This window comes from Sinohyriopsis cumingii, chromosome 5, assembly GCF_028554795.1.
Source record: "Sinohyriopsis cumingii isolate HCF-2022 chromosome 5, ASM2855479v2, whole genome shotgun sequence".
Classification (NCBI taxonomy): Eukaryota; Metazoa; Mollusca; class Bivalvia; order Unionida; family Unionidae; genus Sinohyriopsis; species Sinohyriopsis cumingii.
The window spans coordinates 26,290,620-26,315,334 of NC_142965.1; the positions used below are offsets into that span (position 1 = coordinate 26,290,620).

The window sequence follows — 24,715 nt, forward strand, 5'->3', positions numbered from 1 at the left end:
TCTAATGTAAATTTTTGGCACCTAGAAAGTGGCCAGTTGGTTTAGCCTTAGCAGGGGTGACCTCTCTTGATTAATCATGGTTTGTCATTATTTGCAGCCATCCTGTCTATTAACAAATAATAGGAGAAATGAAAACTTTTTATAAACCTGAACAAAATATTCAAGACAAATTAGTACCCACATAGGGAAAAATCATTTAAGAACATATGCACTTTTAACATTATGAGGGTCCTCATCCTTTGAGGTTGAATTCAATGCATATTGTCAGAGATAATGAAGGGATAATGCTCAGTATGAAATTATTGAAGCCTATGTGAAATCAGTATGAAATGATTTAGGCCTGTTTACAATTAGTATGAAATTATTGAAGCCTTTATGAAGTCAGTATGAAATTATTGAAGCCTGTGTAAAATCAGTATCAAGTGATTGAAGTTTTGTAAAAGCAGTATGAAATTTTTGAAGCCTTTTTGAAGTTAGTATGAAATTATTAAAGCCTGTTTATAATTAGAATGAACTTATTGAAGCCTTTATTAAATCAGTATGAAAATCATAATGCCTGTTTAAAATCAGTATGAAATTTTTGTAGCTTGCTTGAAATCAGTATGAAATTTTTGAAGCCTGTTTAAGATCAGTATAAAATTATTGAAGCCTGTTTAAAATCAGTATGAACATTTTGAAGCATTTATTAAGTCAGTATGAAATTACTGAAGCCTGTTTAAAATCAGTATGAAATTATTGAAGCCAGTTTAAAATCAGTATGAAATTATTGAAGCCTTTGTGAAGTCAGTATGAAATTTTTAAAGCCTTTATTAAATTAGTATGACATTATTGAAGCCTGTTTAAAACCAGCATGAAATTTTTGAAGCCTTTATGAAGTCAGTATGAAATTATTTAAGCCAGTGTTTAAAATCAGTATGAAATTTTTGTAGCTTGCTTAAAATCAGTATGAAATTTTTGAAGCCTGTTTAAAATCAGTATGACATTATTGAAGCCTGTTTAAAATCAGTATGAAATTATTGAAGCCTTTATGAAGTCAGTATGAAATTATTGAAGCCTGTTTAAAATCAGTATGAAATTATTAAAGCCAGTTTAAAATCAGTATGAAATTATTGAAGCCTGTTTAAAATCAGTATGAAATTATTGAAGCTTTTATAAAGTCAGTATGAAATTAATGAAGCCTGTTTAAAATCAGTATGAAATTATTGAAGCCTTTATGAAGTCAGCATGAAATTATTGAAGCCTGTTTAAAATCAGTATGAAATTTTTAAAGCCTTTATGAAGTCACAATGAAATTATTGAAGCCTGTTTAAAATCAGTATGAAATTATTGAAGCCTGTGTAAAAGGAATTTTCTTTGTCAGTTTTTCAGGCCATGAACATTGAGTTTTCAGTTGTAGCACCAGGTACCATTGGTAATCTGTTAACCAAACTCAGTAGATACCAATTAGTTCTATTATGGTAATTGTCCTGCTTGACACACAGAAATTCTCTGGTAGTCATATTTTGCACTGTATCAGATATCTTTTGAAATGTCAAGCCATTTGCCATATAATATAGACAGTTTAATTTTGTACAGAATCTTCACATGTACATTTTTATGTTGATAAAGTGTTAATATTAATAAATCATTGTAAAATTTTAGGACCAAAATGTGACCATTTCTGTGCTATTATTCTTGTCATTTTAAGGAGGGCATTGATAACTTGACTCTTTGAAATGAGTGATATTTATGCATCAACAATCTGAATATAGTACTTGTTTTTGTCATTAGCTTATAATTATATGATTTTGAGTCCAGTGAGATTGTAAAATGCAAGAAAAGTGGAAGATGCATGTTGTAGAATTTTGTTGTTTTATCATTATAGTCCCAACATAATGTCGAGCAAACTTCAGCCTACACTGTTGAAGAGGTTTCAGACATTCGTTCCTGGAAAATTGATGCCATGATAGAGTAAGTAATGTTTCAGGAATGTAATGTATGTACAAGCTTTTGATAGTTCAAAATTGACTCCTGAATCCTTTGTTCCATCATTTCTATCAAAGAAGTAATATCAAAATTGACTCCTGAATCCTTTGTTCCATCATTTCTATCAAAGAAAGTAATATGAAAATTGGTTCCTGAATCCTTTGTTCCATCATTTCTATCAAAAAAAGTAATTTCAAAAGTGACTCCTGAATCCTTTGTTCCATTACTTCTATCAAAGAAAGTAATATCAAAAGTGATTCCTGAATCCTTTGTTCAATCATTCCTATCGAGAATGTAGCATAGGATTCAAAACTGGAACGATTGCCATCAACTGTACCAACTAAAAGTTATTATTGTGAACATTGTAGACAGGTATACTGTGGTATACTGTGTAAACTGTGGTATACTGTGTATACTGTGGTATACTGTGTATACTGTGGTATAATATGGTATACTGTGTATACTGTGGTATACTGTATTTACTCACCTATAAGTCAGGTCCAACTGCAAACAACATTGACCCTGATCTGTTGTTGCATAATGCACATACAGATAAGGGTCTATGTAGTTTGTTCTTCTTGCTAATCCTATTGTTATTATTATTACTATTATTATTATTGGGGGCCCCGAGTGGCCAAGTAGTCTAAAGCGCTCTCCGTTTCAGATCACACTGCCATCTTACCTCTGTCTACGTGGGTTCGAGTCTCTGATTCGGCTAATGTGGGTGTGTGAGAAAGCTTGCCAGTAGCTTCTTGTGGGTTAGTGGTTCTTTCCGATGTTTTTCCGGATTCTTCCTCCACCATTAATATTGGCCACCATGCATAGCCTATCGTGTGCTGAAAAATGGCATTAAACCCTACAACAACAATTATTATTATTATGCACTGGCTGATCAGGTTCTATGTTGTTTACAATTGGCTCTAACATTTGAGTGTATATGGTAAATGTGAATAGATAAACTGCAATCAACATAATAGCCATACATACCTTAATTCATTGAGCCCCAATCCCACCTGTAGGCGTGATCAGGCTGTATCCTACTTCCGAGCTCTGCAGCATCAAGGTCATTTAAGATACACCAACATGGGTGGTATTACAAAAAAGCAGACAGATATAGCTCTACAATGATACCAAATAATCTGGATGCTCTAGTTGTACTACAAAATACAGAGGGAAAAACCTGATTTTTTGGACCCATTTTTTTTCCACCCAAAATTTGCTATGGTCAGAATCAGATTTTGTGTCTGGTTTTTAGACCTTTTGGCCTCAGATCTAAGGCAGACCAGTCTGAACTGCACACAGACAGGTGAACCTTTGCAAAAACTAGGATAAGGTGGACATTTTGAATAAAGCGTGGTCTCCATATGAAAATAATGGGTCCATTAAGCAAAAAAAATAATAAAGAATTCCAACTCTTACCCTTCTGCTCATGTGCAAGCAAAATAACCAATGGAAAATGATGTTTCTAATACAACTAGGCATTAGGCTAATGGAAAATCTATTGAATGTTGATGTGTTAGGATGTATTCAGAAATAGCCCTCAAAATGACTTTCCTACTCGCACTGCAGGCGGAAATGACAAAAACCTCCAGGGCCGAATGAGTTAATAAACGCACACACTCTCTTTCCTTTACAACTCAAAACAATTCTACCATTAATGAGTGCATATTTCTTGCGCACAGTGTAGCTAACAGAACATTTATTTGCTGGCTTTACTGGCACTTTTAAATGTTATTTGACATGACAAGAAATGGCAATTAAATGCCTTTTCCATCGACACACTCAGGCAGCCTATCTGGGCTGGCTTGGGTGGGTATTGAACCACAACCCTTGGATTAGGAATCTTATACTCTACCAGCAGTGACTCCCGCATGCTGGATGGAATCTGCTGCTGAAAGTCACCAGGCAAATCATGATTTATTGTAAATTGCCACATTGCATGCCATATGTGTAGTTACTGCTTAAATCAGTGACAGAAATGAATCTGATGTAAATTCTATTCAGCACAACCATACTGGGATAATCAGCGCACCTCCAAAGTGGAAATCTCTTATTTTAGACCAAGGGAGCTAATTCTTCTAGTATGCACCTCATGTAGTCTATTTATGATAGCATTGGTGTACATTCTTTATGATGAATTTAAGCCTCATGGAATCTATCCAGATAATATTCTCTTAAGATCACAGTGTAGATATGGTACATAATAGTGGAACCTTGATTTTGATACATACATTGTGTTATGTATACTCACTTACAAGTCAGGTCCTACTGAAATAAACCATAGACCCATATCTGCCATCAAATACTACACCAATAGATCTAGGTTTATGTTGCTTGTTCTGCTGATTATTCCCGACAAACTGCATGGACTCAAATCTGCCAGCACATTATGTGAGGCAGATCTGGGTCTCTACAGTTTGTCATTGCATCTGAATTAGTATATATATTATATGGTTAGTATACACAGTATTTGGTTAGTATATACAGTATTTGGTTAGTACATACAAGTTGACTGCCTAGAAAATTGCCTGTAATAGTGAAATTTATTTACATGCCACTTTATTTACTGTTTATACTTGCTTATAAGATGAGTTCAACTGCAAACTGCACAGACCTAGATCTGCTGTCACATATTACACTGGCAGATCTAGGTCTGTGCAGTTTGTTTGAAGTAATTTGTTTAAAACACAACATAGAGCCACAGGTGCATTATGCTATGTTGGAGCAGAATCTTTGTTGTTTGTGGTTTTGTTTGACTTATAAGTGATTATAGACACTTTAAATAAGCTATTTCCTGAGACTTGTCCCAAAGATAGGTACACATAGGCACACATATTTTTAAGCCAATGCTCACAAAGAAAAACTGTTGACAGGAATGGCTGGTACATGAGTGTCTTTGATTCTGTACCATGTTTTCACAAAATATTGTGTATGACAAAACTTAGAAGCAAAAACGTATCTTCAGTTGGATGTATTTTTGAAGATTGTTAAATCTAATGGTTCCTGAGAAGATGTGGCATGTCCAAGATTCTGAAGTAGTACCTATTTATTTCAATTGGTTTTCTTGTCTGAGTGGCTCTGTTTTGTGCATCCATTTTTACCAATTTTTGTGATTTATTGAGACATAAAGTATGAATTATTCTACATCTTTATGAATGCCAAGAAAGAAGCTCAAATGTCCAGTCCAGCTAGGCTGGTTTGTTAGTGGTCTTTTATACTTTGGCTGCCATACTTTTTCTCCTTACCTTGACATGTGCCCTAAACCCAAGTACAAGCCTATCACACATCAGAAATGGTGGAAACACTCTCACATATGATAGACGAGCCACAAAATGTAATAGAAAGAATAGAGCAACATCGGCTTCACTCAACAAAGCATGGCACACATACTGCCAGATTCAAATGATCCGCTATACTGGTATGATTCTAATGAAGCTGGACATACATCAATCACACTGAAATTACTGAAATTATTTTAGCTAATGTCACAAAATTGAATACTGTAATAACAATTACATACATTCAAATCTTTTCCAGAATGTCTCTTTCTAAATCAGAACCTAAGAATAATTCCACAGTTCCAGCTAACAGTCCCACACCGCCATCAGCAAATCCTCCAAGTGCAGGAAGAAACAGAAGGAAAAAGTCAGCAAAACAGTTTTCAGCATCAGTTAAAACTGATACAGAGATAGAAAAATCTGACACTTCATTTACTGACAGAATTAAGTATAATGTTGATATGGAGAAAAGCAATTACAGCGCATCTAATGTTAATCCAGAAGCAAGAAAACAACCCCAGTCTTCAAGTACCAAATCAAAACCGCAATCTGCAAAATTCACACCAGAATATTATAAAGATGAACCAGTCACAGAAGAACGACCTGATTCTTCAAAGACATCAAAATCTAAATCTGCAAAATCCAGACCAGAATCGGCTAAATCCAGACCACAGACTGGAAAGAGAGCAAATAGTCGACAGAGTGGACATTCCAGACCAACCTCCAGTGCATCAAGTAGAGCTGGTTCCAGGTTGAATAAAGAAAGGTAATGTATATCTTTACAAAGTTTAAAACTAAGATGATTTAGAAAGGCAGCTGTAATGCTTTGCTGTTTAAAGTAAATTATCAGCCTGCAATGTTTAATGTATATATCATTTGCAAAAATATTAAAATGCATTAAGAAAAACCTATTTCTTTATACAAGAAACACATACTCAGAATTTTAGGTTTACAAATTGTAAAACTTTTAGCTACACAGAAACTATTTTCCTATTATTTAGTAATATTGAAAAAGATACATCTGCCTCAAAAGTTGTCTGTTCAGTCCCACCCTACCCCCAAATAAATAAAAATAATGAATGATCAGCAACAAAAGACATTGCTTATTTTTAAGTTTTTAGTGTATCTGACTTGTCTGTTGTAACACGTTGCAAGGTATACATATCATGTCTGTTGTAACACATTGCAAGTTATACATATCACTTTCTGGAGTCTGGTCATGCATCAGAAATAATAACATTTAACATTGTCAGATTGTTTTGTGAAGGTCTTGTATTACAGTATTGTACAGAACTTTTGAAAGTCATGTTACTTTCAATTCACTATTCTTTGTGGAGTACCAATTTTCATGAGGTACCAGTTGTCATGGATTTCATTGTTTGAAAACAAATCCACAAAATTTAAATAGGCATTGAATAATGATCCTTTTGTGGAAACAATAGGATCCCTGACCAAACACAGTACATAGCACACATGATCATGGTATGTCTGCATCAAAAAGACTCTGTCAGCTTGTTCTAGATATTGTGTCCACTGTGGAGTCTGTCAAATCATTCTAAATATTGTTTCAAATATGGAGTCTGTTAGGTCAGTCCATATAATATGTCCACTTTGGAGTCTGTCAGGTCATCCTATATATTATCTCCACCATGGAGTCTGACAAATCATATGAGACACTGTGTCCACTGTGGAGTCTGTCAAATCATATTAGATAATGTGTCCACTGTGAAGTCTGTCAAATCATATTAAATAATGTGTACACTGTGGAGTCTGTCAAATCATACTAGATATTGTGTCAAATATGGAGTCTGTTAGGTCAATCCATATATTATCTCCACTATGGAGTCTGACAAATCATATGAGACACTGTGTCCACTGTGGAGTCTGTCAAATCATACTAAATACTGTCCACTGTGGAGTCTGTCAAATCATGTTAGATATTGTGTCCACTGTGGAGTCTGTCAAGTGATACTAGATATTGTGTCAAATATGGAGTTTGTTAGGTCAATCCATATGTTATGTCCACTATGGAGTCTGACAAATCATATGAGACACTGTGTCCACTGTGGAGTCTGTCAAATCATATTAGATAATGTGCCCATTGTGGAGTCTGTCAAGTCATACTAGATATTGTGTCAAATATGGTGTTTGTTAGGTCAATCCATATGTTATGTCCACTTTGGAGTCTGAAAAATCATATGAGACACTGTGTCCACTGTGGAGTCTGTCAAATCATACTAGATATTGTGTCCGCTGTGGAGTCTGTCAAATTAAAAATCCAAAACACACACAATACGGACCCTCATTTGGACTATTTTTTGAACTCATTCACCATGCTGTAAGTTATTTTTAATTCTTTGACTTTGTGTGTGTGTGTATATTTTTGGATTTTTAAAGTAGCTTTAAAACTTTTTCAGTCATATCGCTACAATGTCTGCAGTTTGACAGTTTATAGTGATGTCTAGAACTGGAGCATCATGCTGCAGACATGTGGCATCATGTACCACTCAGTCATATTATCGTGACACCAGGCCAACCAGTCCTAACAGTAACCTCTAGTACCATTTTTATAAGTCTTTGGTATGACTCGGCTGGGGATGGAACCCGTGACCTCCTGCAGCTGAGGCAGATGCTCTAACCACAAGGACACTGGAGCTGTCCTTTAACTTTGTTTTTAGGGAGAAAAGTTATATTTTTCAATCATACAAAAGCTTGTGGTTTGGGTTTCATGTCACTTGTTTTAAGACCATCAAGTTATAACAACAGTATTGTGTCCACTAATGAGTCTGTCAGGTCATACTAGATATTCTGTTGATTTTGGAGTCTGTCAGGTCATATACTGCCCCAGTGGCCTAGTGGTCAGAGCATCCACCGTGGATGAGGGAGCTTGCAGGCTGAAACTCCAGCTGAGTCATACCAAAGACTTATATAAATGGTACTTGCAGCTGCCTGTCAGATCATCCTATACACTGTGTCCTCTATAAGATGGAGTTTGTCAGATCATCCTATACACTGTGTCCTCTAAAAGATGGAGTTTGTCAGATCATTCTGTACACTCTGTCCTCTAAAAGATGGAGTTTGTCAGATCATTCTATACACTGTGTCCTCTAAAAGATGGAGTTTGTCAGATCGTTTCTATACACTCTGTCCTCTAAAAGATGGAGTTTGTCAGATTATCCTATACACTGTGTCCTCTAAAAGATGGAGTTTGTCAGATCATTCTATGCACTGTGTCCTCTAAAAGATGGAGTTTGTCAGATCATCCTATACACCATGTCAGATGAGCATATTTATCCCCATTTGTGTTAAACCCACTTTATTGGGCTGTGAGGCATGGCAGTCACATTCTCGATGGTGTTTGCCAATCATTTTTGCTTGATATGAATCATTATGAAGGTAATGCAGTTCATTCTGTCAGATGTTAACTCATGCTTTTTAGCTTCAGGTCAAGGCCATATGCATAAAAAATTTGTGTTAAGAATTTGGTCAAAGTTTGCTTCATTTGCTTATATTTCCTAAACCCATTGAAGGATTTTCTTCATACTTTGGATGAATCAATATGAAGGAAAGACATATGGTGACATGCACCCTTACACCTATGACCTTAGGATCAAGGTCATAGTCATAGATAATTTGTGTTAAGGTTTTGGTAAACAAAATTCATCTGCTTGTGTTTGCAAAACCCCATGATATTGGGATGAATTGACATAAAAATGGGAGGATTCATTTGGTGACATATATTCATGTTATTAACACTTTAAGTTCAAGGACACAGTGAAAGTTTACATTAAAGTTTGGGTTAAAGTTTTTTGATTTACTGTACATCCTTAAACACTTAATGGATTTTCTTCATATTTGGATGAATAATTATGAAGCTATGACATTTAATTCCATGATATGCACTTTCATCCCTTTGGGGTGAAAGGTCACAGTACTGTGACAGAAAATCCACATTAAAGTTTTGGCTGAAGCTTTTTAATTTGCTTATGTTTCTTAAACTTTTTGGTGGGGTTGTTCAAACATTGTATTAATCGTTATGAAGCTACAGGAATTCATCCTTCAACATGTTTACTTTTCTCTTTTTTCTTTGATATTGGGGTCAACGTTCACACTGTTAGAAACTCTCCTCTTGGGGACAAGGGTAATCTTTTACAGCTAAGTCTTAAGCAGGGGCTAAAAATGCATGTCCTAGCTTTCTTCTTATCAAATTTTGTGCCAGTCCATCTGCCCATTGCACTATTGCATGGTTAATGTGTTTTTTGGGATACCTTCTAGAAACCAGGTATGCCATTGTTTTTGGGATACCTTCTAGAAACCAAGTATGCCATTGTTTTTGGGATACCTTCTAGAAACCAGGTATGCCATTGTTTTTGGGATACCTTCTAGAAACCAGGTATGCCATTGTAAGGCCTTTTGGACTGAATTTGTTTTGTAGCCTTCAGTTTATTAGATCTGAATTGACTTTCTTTGCACAGTCCTGGAATTCTGACCAAAGCCCCAAGCTCTGCCCTACAGGAGGTGGCCAGAATACCTACTACTGGACATACCTATCATACTGGGAATCTGGAGGACTTTTTCATGGCAGGCGGGGTTAAACCAAGCCCCCAGGATCGGGTCATGACTCCATCCTCCACCAGAAGTATGTCTGCACAGAGCCGCTCCGATGTCAAAGTAAGCTACCAGTGTAAGTATGCATCTGGATATGTACGGAGAAAGAATTGGACAACATTGACTGATATACTTCTAAAAGAAAAAATAAGCAGTTGGGGAGGGGAACAAAACTTGAGTTTAAGACAAATTTCAGAATCAGATGCAGTCTTCATAATTTAGCATTTTTAGTCAAGAGCCCGATTAAAGAAGTTCTTGAAAAATTTTTTATTTCATCTTCATCATAGTAACTGCTTGATAATATAAAGATGTGCAGACTTTGGTAAGGTTTGAATTGAACTTTTTATGGTACGTTAATACATGTAGGCTAATGAGTGCCAAGGCAAATGGAGTCATTGTATCTTGCTCAAGAACACATCACTGTATTTGATCTGGTATAACCCAAAGGTAGGATTCAAACCTGTACTCTTTTCATTGTAAGTCCAACATGCTAATTACTGAAATACTGTGGCTCTGGCCACTATTACATGCCTCTGTGACATACGTTAGAGCACATCAGGCCTATTCTACATCCTGAACCATTAGCTTGACCTTTATTGTTTTTTGTTTGTTTCTTTTTTTTTTAAATCTGAGAGTTTTTCTCTTGAGCATGGTACAGTGTTCCCATGCTACCAGGAAATCTGGAAGAAGTCAGGAGAAATGATAATTTTTTAAGTCCTTGAATTTTTTAAATATCCGATAACAACTTTTGGAGTTTTGTTATATCACATGACTACCACGTTGACATGTGCTCTCTGCTTGATAAATCAGACTGGCCAGATTGCTGGGTTTTACAAAAAGTATCTGACTTTCATTTAATATAATTGAATTTCTGTACAACAACATTATAAAGGAGTTTGTTGTTGATATCACCTGACTATTGTACTTCCGATGTCGTCATTTGAGATTTTTGAAGTCATGTGACTAGTAGTGCAAATGGCGAGTACTGGGTCAGGTTTCATCTACGCTGTCATTTCATCTTGTCTGTCAGCGGATTAACGACATAACGATTATAATACTTTCCATTTCTGAGAAAATAAATCATTTTCCTAACAATTTCATGCAGGTATGAGTTGGTATAACATAGTTTAAATTTTCTAGACCCGCTGGTAAGCGACTACCATAAGTTGCTACCACATGGTGGCGGCAAATTCCAAATTTTTTATATGCAATTGCAATGGCCCCACTCCCCAACCTAAATGTCCTAATATGAAAAATGGGGTGGGAATATTCGGAGGAAACTTGGATTCGAAAATGGACTGCTATTCGTTTTAAGTCAAATTTGTAGTCCATATTGTTCAATCTCAGAGCTGAGATGAGAAATTTTCATCCCTTATATTATATATTAAAAAACTATATGAGTCCCTGTATCAATACAGGTTTGGGGACTGGTTTAATGAATTACAAGAAGACAAGTTGATTTTGCAGAAAATTCAGTCCTTGTTTATACAACAGTATATAATTTTGAAGGTCTTTTGTCAAAATTTAAATCAGCCCTTTTGAAAATGTTTTTTAAATGATGGATTTTAACCAGATTGTCTTAAGGAGATTAGGTTGTTTGAAAAATCTTGTTTGGGATTTTATTGGCACAGATAAATTTATGGTTAAACTCTTTTCATTACAAGACAGGATTCTAATTTTTTGCATTTATTGTGGGTTTTTTTATACTGTAATAGGAAATGTTACTTTCTATGAGATGCATATATATATATATATATATATATATATATATATATATATATATATATATATATATATATATATGCTATAGAATTCTTTAGAATTAAAGGTTTGAAAGGAAACAAAACATAATTTATGTTCATTATGTTGTTCCCACTTAGCAACATAATGCAGCAAAATAAAGTCAGAATTTTTATTCTGTACATTGAAATGACTTTACATGCCAATTTATAGGAATATAATCCAACTTGTTTCATGTGATACATTTTGTGGTTTTGTACATGATCATCTTTTCTGACTTCAGTGTTTTCTGGGAGCCTTGAAAGAGAAACATCTTTATATTTAGAAAATGCATGTTTTATAATCCATAATGTTCTTTAATTCCGATCAGTAATGGTCATATGTAAACCTTGAAAAAAGTAATTTCATCCTGGAAAAACCCTGGAATTGACCTGGAAATTTACCTTTAGAAAAGCGTGGGAACCATGATGGTAAAAGAAATTGAGTGGTCATGCTTCCAAGGTCATTGCTTTCATGGCAGTTCTCCTGTTTCCTCCATGAGCTCAATGACCATCTGAAGTTGACATTTTATTGGCATCAGATTCACAATGTAGAAATGGTAAACCTTGTTCTTCAAGCAACGTAAACTGTCAGTTACAAATGCTGTGTGTTTTCTCTCTTTGATAGTGTACAGCATGGCCCCAAAATCATGGAAACCAGATCGGAGCACAACAGAAAATGTCCCGTTGGATAGCATTGATAATGAGGTTGCACAGGAAGAACGGTCCGATTCTGTTATGGCATATCATGCAATGAGTGAGCAAATTGTCAGCGAAATGACAGAAAACTTGGTACAAAGGATAGTCGATACTTATGGAGAAAATTTTGGAGAATACCCGTTTATTGACGAAGACAGGCCTTGGTCTGCAGCACAAGGTTATGATGGGTCAAGATCGTCAACAGTGAGAAGGTAGTGTGTTGTATACATTGGTTTATTTTGAAGCTGACACCAGCTCAAACATAAAGTAGTTAGGATTAGAGTCCGATAGTTTTCTGCTAAATAATTACTAAGGGTCCTTTGTATCGCCAAGTCATCATAAAGTAGATACAATTGGTGTTATCTTCTGTTCTGCTCTATAATTATCCATGGTTCTTTTATCATGGCAAGCCATAATAATTTTCTAACACTGATAAAGCAATGTTTCTGCACTACATATTTGTCAATTAATGAAATTATACAGACATACATCATTAGCAATTTTATACTCATTGCTTCTATTTAAAATAATATAATTGGCTCTGTAAATGATTTACAAAATGAAGTAAATGTTTTTAAAATGATATGATTGACTTTCTAAATCCATCTACTGTGCTGTCTTCCAGTAACAATTATGAATCTGTACCTCTATGTTAATTTTGAAAAAGTTCTGTTAAATGTTATAGACAAATATGCTCCAATAAAACATACTTTCCCATGTAAAAAAAGCATTACCGTATTTGAACAGAGAATTAAGGAAAGCTATATATGTTAAACATAAGTTGTTTACAAAGTACACTCGGTACAAATCATGAAAAGCCTGAGAAAATTATAGGAATCAGAGAAATTCGGTAAACAAATTTAAGAATAAGTCTCTCAGAGCTTTCTTTTTAGAGAGATGTGCAGAGCGTTTCCATGGTCAACTTATCTAGTCATATTTTTCTAATAAATGTTAAGTTGGGCAAGATAAGATCACTCTCACTAAAGGTACAAATTTTTTAGAAATATGTGAAATCTTCAATAATTTCTTTTGTAAATGTGGCATTAGACATTGGTAAGGATGTAAATGTGGCAATAGACATTGGTAAGGTTGTAAATGTGTCTGATTAGACATTGGTAAGGATGTAAATGTGGCAATAGACATTGGTAAGGAAGTAAATGTGGCAATAAACATTGGTAAGGAAATAAATGTGGCATTAGACATTGGTAATGATGTAAATGTGGCATTAGACATTGGTTAGGATTTAAATGTGGCAATAGACATTGGTAAGGATGTAAATGTGGCAATAAACATTGGTAAGAATGTAAATGTGGCAATAGACATTGGTAAGGGTGTAAATGTGGCATTAGACATTGGTAAGGATGTAAATGTGGCAATAGACATTGGTAAGGATGTAAATGGGGCATTGGACATTGGTAAGGATGTAAATGTGGCATTAGACATTGGTAAGGATATAAATGTGGCATTAGATATTGGTAAGGATGTAAATGTGGCAATAGACATTGGTAAGGATGTAAATGTGGCAATATACATTGGTAAGGATGTAAATGTGGCATTAGACATTGGTAAGGATGGAAATGTGGCAATAGACATTGGTAAGGATGTAAATGGGGCATTAGACATTGGTAAGGATGTAAATGTGGCATTAGACATTGGTAAGGATGTAAATGTGGTATTAGACATTGGTAAGGATGTAAATGTGTCATTAGACATTGGTAAGGCATTAGACATTGGTAAGGATGTAAATGTGGCATTGGACATTGGTAAGGATGTAAATGTGGCATTGGACATTGGTAAGGATGTAAATGTGGCAATAGACATTGGTAAGGATGTAAATATGGCATTAGACATTAGTTAGGATGTAAATATGGCATTGGACATTGGTAAGGATGTAAATATGGCATTAGACATTGGTAAGGATGTAAATGTGGCATTAGACATTGGTAAGGATGTAAATGTGGCATTAGACATTGGTAAGGATGTAAATGTGGCATTAGACATTGGTAAGGATGTAAATGTGGCATTAGACATTAGTGGATAAGCCGACCCCTCTTCTTCCAGGTCTTTATTTTTTCCCAAATTATTTGGCTTATACTCGAGTATGTACAGTAACTTGTATTTCATTAGAATTCCATTTATATTTTGCATTCCTTTGCATTTCATTGGAATTCCATTTACATTCCTTTGCATTTCATTAGAATTCCATTTACATTTGCATTCCTTTGCATTTCATTAGAATTCCATTTACATTTGCATTCCTTTGCATTACATTGGAATTCCATTTAGATTTGCATTCATTTGCATTTCATTAGAATTCCATTTACATTCTCATTCATTTGCATTTCATTAGAATTCCATTTACATTTGCATTCCTTTGCATTTCATTGGAATTCCATTTATATTTATATTCATTCTGCATGTCATATGTATTAATTCTGCATTACCTTTGTATTCATTCTGCATGATATTTGTGTTCATTCTGCATTTCATATGTATTAATTCTGCATTTTATATGTATTCATTCTGCATTCTTTTTGCATTGTTTTCATTTCACTGGTATAATTATCCATGTTAGGATTTGTATGAGATTAAAGACATTATTGCTTTTACTTTATCCCTATAGGAATCAGAATACTACTATCCTTGCACCTACAATAATCAAAGGTTCTCACCTGCAACAATCAGAGGTCCTCGCCCACAACAATCACAGGCCCTCATCTGCAACAACTAAAGGTCCTTACTTACAATAATCAAATGTCCTCTTCTACCAGGATAAAACACATGTATCCTAGTGCTCCATTTCCTGATTTTAACTGATTATAAAAATAAGCAATATATGTTTTGGACTCACCAATGTTTATCCCAGATTAAATCCTAAGATTCAAGACATTCACTTTATCAGTTTTAAATCAGACTTGAATTTCAACAAATCATATTACAGGATTCTAGACTTTCAGCCAATCATATCACAGGATTCAGGGCTTAAATTTCAGTCCAGACTGCAGTTATGTTAGATAAATTCATGCCATTTTCGGTGTGCTGGTATTGTTGAATGTATGGTAAGCCACTTAATTTGTATTTGCTCTCCCAGGTGAGCTATCCATGAAAATCTCATTGTACCTTTCATCTCCTGATTCATTGGAAGTTCCATACTCCTGATGTTTGTTGTTTGGTTGTGTCAATGTGTCCCAAGAAACTTGTATTCATGACTGTGCTAAAACAACTCCAGATCAATTTGACAGCCACATTTCAATCACTTAAATGCAAATTTAAATGACCTGAATACATTTTGAAGCCATTACAGCTATTTTTCCATCCTTTTTCACATTTTTTATCCTATTGGACCTTTTTTTACACATTATTATTAAATTGATTTAACAAAAATAATTTTAGGTGGAGAAATGAAATTTGACAGGAATATTTTTGTATGGAGATTGGATGACATGACAACATTTTCATGACATTACAGGAATTTTACAAGAATTGTATAAATCTTCAAGTCTGTTAGACTTGTTACACATTATTTGGACTTAATTTACACATTATTTGGACTTAATTTAAACATTATTTGGACTTCTCTTTACACATTTCATATCATACTTGTAGTACAGTTAAGCAGAATGACTTAATGTAGACAAATGAAGTTAGGTAGATATTATGTTGATGAATATGTACATAACCTGGTTAGATTAATATAGTAATTATTTCTCCATTTTTATTAGTTTTTGAACTTTTTTGGACTTGGTCATTTTTGGTCTATAATGGAGACATATTTCATTTACAAAAATAAGTCTTGATTACCTTGGTCATTTTCATAATTACTGCTGCAAGATAAGTCATACAATATAATTAATAGAAGAACTGTGATGTAATGCTTACTGTTAGTCATTGTACTTACATTTCATGATAAGTTATTGTATATTTCTCCATTTCTATTCTGAGTGCACAAAAGCTCTTCACACTTTGTATAATTATTTTCATGTTTCAATCTGTAACATTTTTATGTACTGTTAGCATCAAATGGTCATTTAGGACACAACTGAACTAAGGCAGTCATTTAGGAAATAGACCAACTCAAACAGTAATTTAGGACATAACTGAACTCAAACAGTAATTTAGGACACAGCCTAACTCAATCAGTCAGGACACAATCAAACTCAATCAGTCATTTAGGACATAACCAAACTCAAGCAGTCATTTAAGACATAACCAAACTCAAGCAGTCATTTAGGACATAACCAAACTCAAGCAGTCATTTAGGACACAACCAAACTCAAGCAGTCATTTAGGACACAACCAAACTCAAGCAGTCATTTAGGACACAACCAAACTCAAGCAGTCATTTAGGACATAACCAAACTCAAGAAGTCATTTAGTACATAACCAAACTCAAGCAGCCATTTAGGACATAACCAAACTCAAGAAGTCATTTAGCACATAACCAAACTCAAGCAGTCATTTAGGACACAACCAAACTCAAGCAGTCATGTAGTACATAACCAAACTCAAGCAGCCATTTAGGACATAACCAAACTCAAGAAGTCATTTAGCACATAACCAAACTCAAGCAGTCATTTAGGACACAACCAAACTCAAGCAGTCATGTAGTACATAACCAAACTCAAGCAGTCATTTAGGACATAACCAAACTCAAGAAGTCATTTAGTACATAACCAAACTCAAGCAGTCATTTAGTACATAACCAAACTCAAGCAGTCATTTAGGACACAACCAAATTCGAACAGTCATTTAGGACATAACTGAACTCAAGCAGTTATTTAGTACATAACCAAACTCAAGCAGTCAGTTAGGACATAACCAAAATCAAGCAGTCATTTAGGACACAACCAAACTCAAGCAGTCATTTAGGACAAAACTGAACTCAAGCAGTCATTTAGGACATAACCAAACTCAAACAGTCAGTTAGTACATAACCAAACACAAGCAGTCATTTAGGACAAAACTAAACTCAATCAGTCATTTAGGACATAACCAAACTCAAGCAATCATTTAGGACACAACTGAACTCAAGCAGTCATTTAGGACATAACCAAACTCAAGCAGTCATTTAGGACATAACCAAACTGAAGCAGTCATTTAGGACACAACCAAACTCAAGCAGTCATTTAGGACAAAACTGAACTCAAGCAGTCATTTAGGACATAACCAAACTCAAACAGTCAGTTAGTACATAACCAAACTCAAGCAGTCATTTAGGACAAAACCAAACTCAAGCAGTCATTTAGGACATAACCAAACTCAAGCAGTCATTTAGGACATAACCAAACTCAAGCAGTCATTTAGGATATAATCAAACTCAAGCAGTCATTTAGTACATAACCAAACTCAAGCAGTCATTTAGGATATAACCAAACTCAAGCAGTCATTTAGGACATAACAAAACTCAAGCAGTTATTTAGTACATAACCAAACTCAAGCAGTCAGTTAGGACATAACCAAACTCAAGCAATCATTTAGGACATAACCAAACTCAAGCAGTCATTTAGGACATAACTGAACTCAAGCAGTCATTTAGGACACAACCAAACTCAAGCAGTCATTTAGGATAAAACTGAACTCAAGCAGTCAGTTAGTACATAACCAAACTCAAGCAGTCATTTAGGACATAACCAAACTCAAGCAGTCATTTAGGACATGACCAAACTCAAGCAGTCATTTAGGACATAACCAAACTCAAGCAGTCATTTAGGACATAATCAAACTCAAGCAGTCATTTAGGACAAAACTGAACTCAAGAAGTAATTTAGGACATAACCAAACTCAAGCAGTCATTTAGGACAAAACTGAACTGAAGCAGTTATTTAGGTCACAACTGAACTCAAGCAGTTATTTAAGAAACAACTGAATTAATGAGGTCATTTAGGACACAGCTGAACTCAAACAGTCATTTAGGACAAAACTTAACTCTAGCAGTCATTTAGGACACAACTGAACTCAAACAGTTATTTGGGAAACAACTGAATTCAAGCAATCATTTAGGACATAACCAAACTCAAGAAGTCATTTAGGACACAACTGGACTCAATCAGTCATTTAGGACAAAACTGAATTCAAGCAGTCATTTAGGACATAACTCTAGCAGTCATTTAGGACACAACTTAATTCAAACAGTTATTTAGGAAAGAGCTGAATTCAAGCAGTCATTTAGGACATAACCAAACTCAAGCAGTCATTTAAGACATAGCAGAACTCCAGCAGATATTTATGACACATCTGAACTCAAGCCATCATTTAGGACACAACTGAACTCGAGCTGTTATTTAGGAAACAACTGAATTCAAGCAGTCACTTATGACATAACTGAACCCAGGCAGTCATTTAGGACATAACCAAACCCAAGCAGTCATTTAGGACACTATTGAACTCCAACAGTTATTTAGTACATAACCAAATTCAAGCAGTCATTTAGGACATAACAGAACTCAAACAGTCATTTAGGACATAACTGAACACAAACAGTCATTTAGAGACATAATCAGACTCAAGCAGTCCTTTAGGATACAACAGAATGCAAGCTGTTATTTAGAACCCAACTGAACTCAGGAAGTCATTTAGGACACAACTGAACTCAAGCAGTGATTTAGGACACAACTCAAGAAGTCATTTAGGACATGATTGAACTCAAGCAGTCATTTAGGACATAACTGAACTCAAGCAGTCATTTTGGACACAACTGAACTCAAGAAGTCATTTAGGACATATCCAGTTTCAAGCAGTCATTTAGGACACAACTGAACTCAGTCAGTCATTTGGGACATAACCAAACTCAATTAGTCATTTGGGACACGACTGAACTCAAGCAATCATTTAGGACACAACTGAGCTCAAACAGTTATTTAGGAAACAACTGAATTCAAGCAATCATTTAGGACACAACTGAACTCAAACAGTTATTTAGGACATAGCAGAACTCCAGCAGTTATTTACGACACAACTGAACCCAAGCAGTCATTTAGGACACTACTAAACTCAAGCAGTTACTTAGGACATAGTCAAACTCAAGCAGTCATTTAGGGGACATAACTGAACTCAAGCAGTCATTTAGGACACAACTGAACACAAACAGTCATTTAGAGACATAATCAGACTCAAGCAGTCTTTTAGGATACAACAGAATGCAAGCTGTTATTTAGGACACAACTGAACTCAAGAAGTCATTTAGGACACAACTAACCTTAAGCTGTTATTTAGGACACAACTGAACTCAAGAAGTCATTTAGGACACAACTGACCTCAAGAAGTCATTTAGGACACAACTCAAGAAGTTATTTAGGACTTGACTGAACTCAAGCAGTCATTTAGGACACAACTGAACTCAATCAGTCATTTAGGATTCAACTGAACTCAAGCAGTCATTTAGGACACAACTGAGCACAAATAGTCAATTAGGACATACCCAAAATCAAGCAGTCATTTAGGACACAACTGAACTCAGTCATTTAGGACACAACTGAACTCAAGCAGTCATTTAGGACACAACTGAACACAAATAGTCAATTAGGACATACCCAAAATCAAAGTAGTCATTTAGGACACAAGCAAACTGAAGCAGTCATTTAGGACACAAGCAAACTCAAGCAGTCATTTAAGATACAACTGAACTCGATTAGTCATTTGGGACATAATCAAACTCAATTAGTCATTTGGGACATAACCAAACTCAATCAGTCATTTGGGACATAACCAAACTCAATCAGTCATTTGGGACATAAACAGATTTAAAACATAACTTCTTATTAACAGCCAGTATGTGGTGCAGATCATCTGTAATGATCAGGAGGATTACAGAAATGCTTTTTTGGTTAGTAGTTCAACTAAGAATGAATTTTTTTATATCATATAGTTAATTGGAATTATTGTCTCTTTACAACATCTTTGATCCTGACAATGGGTTTTCATTATTTTTTATATTATTTTTGTGTGCTCCTACTGCATTCTTTGGAGCAGCCAGATGCCTAAGTTCATCGGTCATGTCCATACATATTTGACAGATTTCAGTACATTTTGTAGGATTATGTTCATATTCATCTGTTTTATCCATACATATTTGGCAGATTTCAGTACATTTTGTAGGATTATGTCTATGTTGATCTGTTTTATCTATTCATATTTGACAGATTTCAGTACATTTTACAGGATTATGTCCATATTCATCTGTCATGTCCATACATGTTTGGCAGATTTCAGTACATTTTGTAGGATTATGTCTATGTTGATCTGTTTTATCCATACATATTTGACAGATTTCAGCACATTTTGTAGGATTATGTCCATGTTCATCTGTTTATATGTATTTGACAGATTTCAGTCCATTTTGAAAGAATTTTTGACAGATTTCAGTACATTTTGAAGGATTATGTCCATGTTCATCTGTTTTATCTATTCAAATTTGGCAGATTTCAGTATATTTTGTAGGATTATGTCCATGTTCATCTGTTTTATCTATTTATATTTGACAGATTTCAGTACATTTTGTAGGATTATGTCCATGTTCATCTGTTTTATCTATTCAAATTTGGCAGATTTCAGTACATTTTGAAGGATTATGTCTATGTCCATCTGTCATATCCATACATGTTTGACAGATTTCAGTACATTTTATATGATTATGTCCATATTCATATGTCATATCCATACATGTTTGACAGATTTCAGTACATTTTATAGGATTATGTCCATATTCATATGTCATATCCATACATGTTTGACAGATTTCAGCACATTTTGTAGGATTATGTCCATGTTCATCTGTTTATATGTATTTGACAGATTTCAGTACATTTTGTAGGATCATGTCCATGTTCATCTGTTTATATGTATTTGACAGATTTCAGTCCATTTTGAAAGAATTTTTGACAGATTTCAGTACATTTTGAAGGATTATGTCCATGTTCATCTGTTTTATCTATTTATATTTGACAGATTTCAGTACATTTTGTAGGATTATGTCTATGTCCATCTGTTATATCCATACATGTTTGACAGATTTCAGTACATTTTATAGGATTATGTCCATATTCATATGTCATATCCATACATGTTTGACAGATTTCAGTACATTTTATAGGATTATGTCCATATTCATATGTCATATCCATACATGTTTGACAGATTTCAGCACATTTTGTAGGATTATGTCCACGTTCATCTGTTTATATGTATTTGACAGATTTCAGTACATTTTGTAGGATCATGTCCATGTTCATCTGTTTATATGTATTTGACAGATTTCAGTCCATTTTGAAAGAATTTTTGACAGATTTCAGTACATTTTGAAGGATTATGTCCATGTTCATCTGTTTTATCTATTCAAATTTGGCAGATTTCAGTATATTTTGTAGGATTATGTCCATGTTCATCTGTTTTATCTATTTATATTTGACAGATTTCAGTACATTTTGTAGGATTATGTCCATGTTCATCTGTTTTATCTATTCAAATTTGGCAGATTTCAGTACATTTTGAAGGATTATGTCTATGTCCATCTGTCATATCCATACATGTTTGACAGATTTCAGTACATTTTATATGATTATGTCCATATTCATATGTCATATCCATACATGTTTGACAGATTTCAGTACATTTTATAGGATTATGTCCATATTCATATGTCATATCCATACATGTTTGACAGATTTCAGCACATTTTGTAGGATTATGTCCATGTTCATCTGTTTATATGTATTTGACAGATTTCAGTACATTTTGTAGGATCATGTCCGTGTTCATCTGTTTATATGTATTTGACAGATTTCAGTCCATTTTGAAAGAATTTTTGACAGATTTCAGTACATTTTGAAGGATTATGTCCATGTTCATCTGTTTTATCTATTTATATTTGACAGATTTCAGTACATTTTGTAGGATTATGTCTATGTCCATCTGTTATATCCATACATGTTTGACAGATTTCAGTACATTTTATAGGATTATGTCCATATTCATATGTCATATCCATACATGTTTGACAGATTTCAGTACATTTTATAGGATTATGTCCATATTCATATGTCATATCCATACATGTTTGACAGATTTCAGCACATTTTGTAGGATTATGTCCACGTTCATCTGTTTATATGTATTTGACAGATTTCAGTACATTTTGTAGGATCATGTCCATGTTCATCTGTTTATATGTATTTGACAGATTTCAGTCCATTTTGAAAGAATTTTTGACAGATTTCAGTACATTTTGAAGGATTATGTCCATGTTCATCTGTTTTATATATTCAAATTTGGCAGATTTCAGTACATTTTGAAGGATTATGTCCATGTTCATCTGTTTTATCTATTTATATTTGACAGATTTCAGTACATTTTGTAGGATTATGTCTATGTCCATCTGTTATATCCATACATGTTTGACAGATTTCAGTACATTTTATAGGATTATGTCCATGTTCATCTGTTTTATTCATACATATTTGACAGATTTCAGCACATTTTGTAGGATTATGTCCATGTTCATCTGTTTATATATATTTGACAGATTTCAGTCCATTTTGAAAGAATTTTTGACAGATTTCAGTACATTTTGAAGGATTATGTCCATGTTCATCTGTTTTATCTATTTATATTTGACAGATTTCAGTACATTTTGAAGGATTATGTCCATGTTCATATGTCATATCCATACATGTTTGACAGATTTCAGTACATTTTATAGGATTATGTCCATATTCATATGTCATATCCATACATGTTTGACAGATTTCAGTACCTTTTATAGGATTATGTCCATATTCATATGTCATATCCATACATATTTGACAGATTTCAGCACATTTTGTAGGATTATGTCCATGTTCATCTGTTTATATGTATTTGACAGATTTCAGTACATTTTGTAGGATCATGTCCATGTTCATCTGTTTATATGTATTTGACAGATTTCAGTCCATTTTGAAAGAATTTTTGACAGATTTCAGTACATTTTGAAGGATTATGTCCATGTTCATCTGTTTTATCTATTCAAATTTGGCAGATTTCAGTACATTTTGAAGGATTATGTCCATGTTCATCTGTTTTATCTATTTATATTTGACAGATTTCAGTACATTTTGTAGGATTATGTCTATGTCCATCTGTTATATCCATACATGTTTGACAGATTTCAGTACATTTTATAGGATTATGTCCATATTCATATGTCATATCCATACATGTTTGACAGATTTCAGTACATTTTATAGGATTATGTCCATATTCATATGTCATATCCATACATGTTTGACAGATTTCAGCACATTTTGTAGGATTATGTCCATGTTCATCTGTTTTATCTATTCAAATTTGGCAGATTTCAGTACATTTTGTAGGACTATGTCCATATTCATCTGTTTTATCTATTCATATTTGACAGATTTCAGTACATTTTGAAGGATTATGTACGTGTTAATTTATTTGATGCATACGTATTTGACAGATTTCAGTACATTTTGAAGGATTATTACCAATTCATTATGGGTCTTTGTATCAAGAAGATTTTTGCAAGTTTTAATAATTGCAGTTGCATCAGTTTATAAATGAAGGGAAGATTTCCATTGGTCAGAACATCATCATGTGATCAGATCCCATTGCGTTTATTTCTGTATAAACTGTATGGAGAACTACTTTAGACTAACTTCTATAAATAGAGTCATGTGCAAAGTGACTACCATAAACACTGAACTGGAAGTCATAGACATGGCATGCCTTTAAAATGAAATAAAAACTGTGTGTATATTCTATTTAAAAAATTGAATAATTGATTTGACAAAATCAAATAACACATCTTTGCTGTTTTTCTGAAGGAGTAGGGGGTTCAAAGGCTAACATGATAACTATTGGATTCAGAATACTACAGTGTAAGACCTGACCTTGATAGTTACGATGTGGGGTGGGTGGGAGCACAGGGGATCATTGAAAAGAAAATTAGAAGTATCCATGAATGAATTGAGGGTTGAGGGGTCTAGCATACACCCATCATAACTGTTAGTGTCAGTGTCTTGCACTGTTTGTCTATTTGACCTCTATCACTATAACCATTTACCGATAGTCTTAATTTCATTTGTAAGTAGCCCCTGTAGGCAGCCTAAACTATTAATCAGCACAAAATAATGATTTAGCCAAGTCACAATGAACTCATGATAGCATCAAATCCAAGTCATTTATATGTCAAACAATACAACACATCCTTTTTCTTTGAATATTGAACTTCTACTCAGATTAAAAGATAGTATATTAAAACCATGCTGTAGAATATTCAGAACCTTAGATCACTTACCATCGATACAATTTTTGTCTGATTTTGACATAGCTATTACATCGCAGGTGGAGAATCCCCTGTTTTGTTAATAGCTACATAGTAGATACCTCAAC

The 24,715-nt window shown here is 34.2% G+C and overlaps 1 protein-coding gene across 1 annotated transcript in view; it reads left to right on the forward strand.

The window, feature by feature from the left end:
- Positions 1-24,715, forward strand: part of LOC149798826 (uncharacterized) — a 92,387-nt gene that overhangs the window by 57,265 nt on the left and 10,407 nt on the right. The window contains exons 13-16 of the mRNA XM_089957724.1: positions 1,865-1,950; positions 5,503-6,009; positions 9,719-9,927; positions 12,258-12,540. Coding sequence (XP_089813850.1) covers positions 1,865-1,950; positions 5,503-6,009; positions 9,719-9,927; positions 12,258-12,540 — 1,085 coding nt within the window. The remainder of the gene's footprint in view (positions 1-1,864; positions 1,951-5,502; positions 6,010-9,718; positions 9,928-12,257; positions 12,541-24,715) is intronic.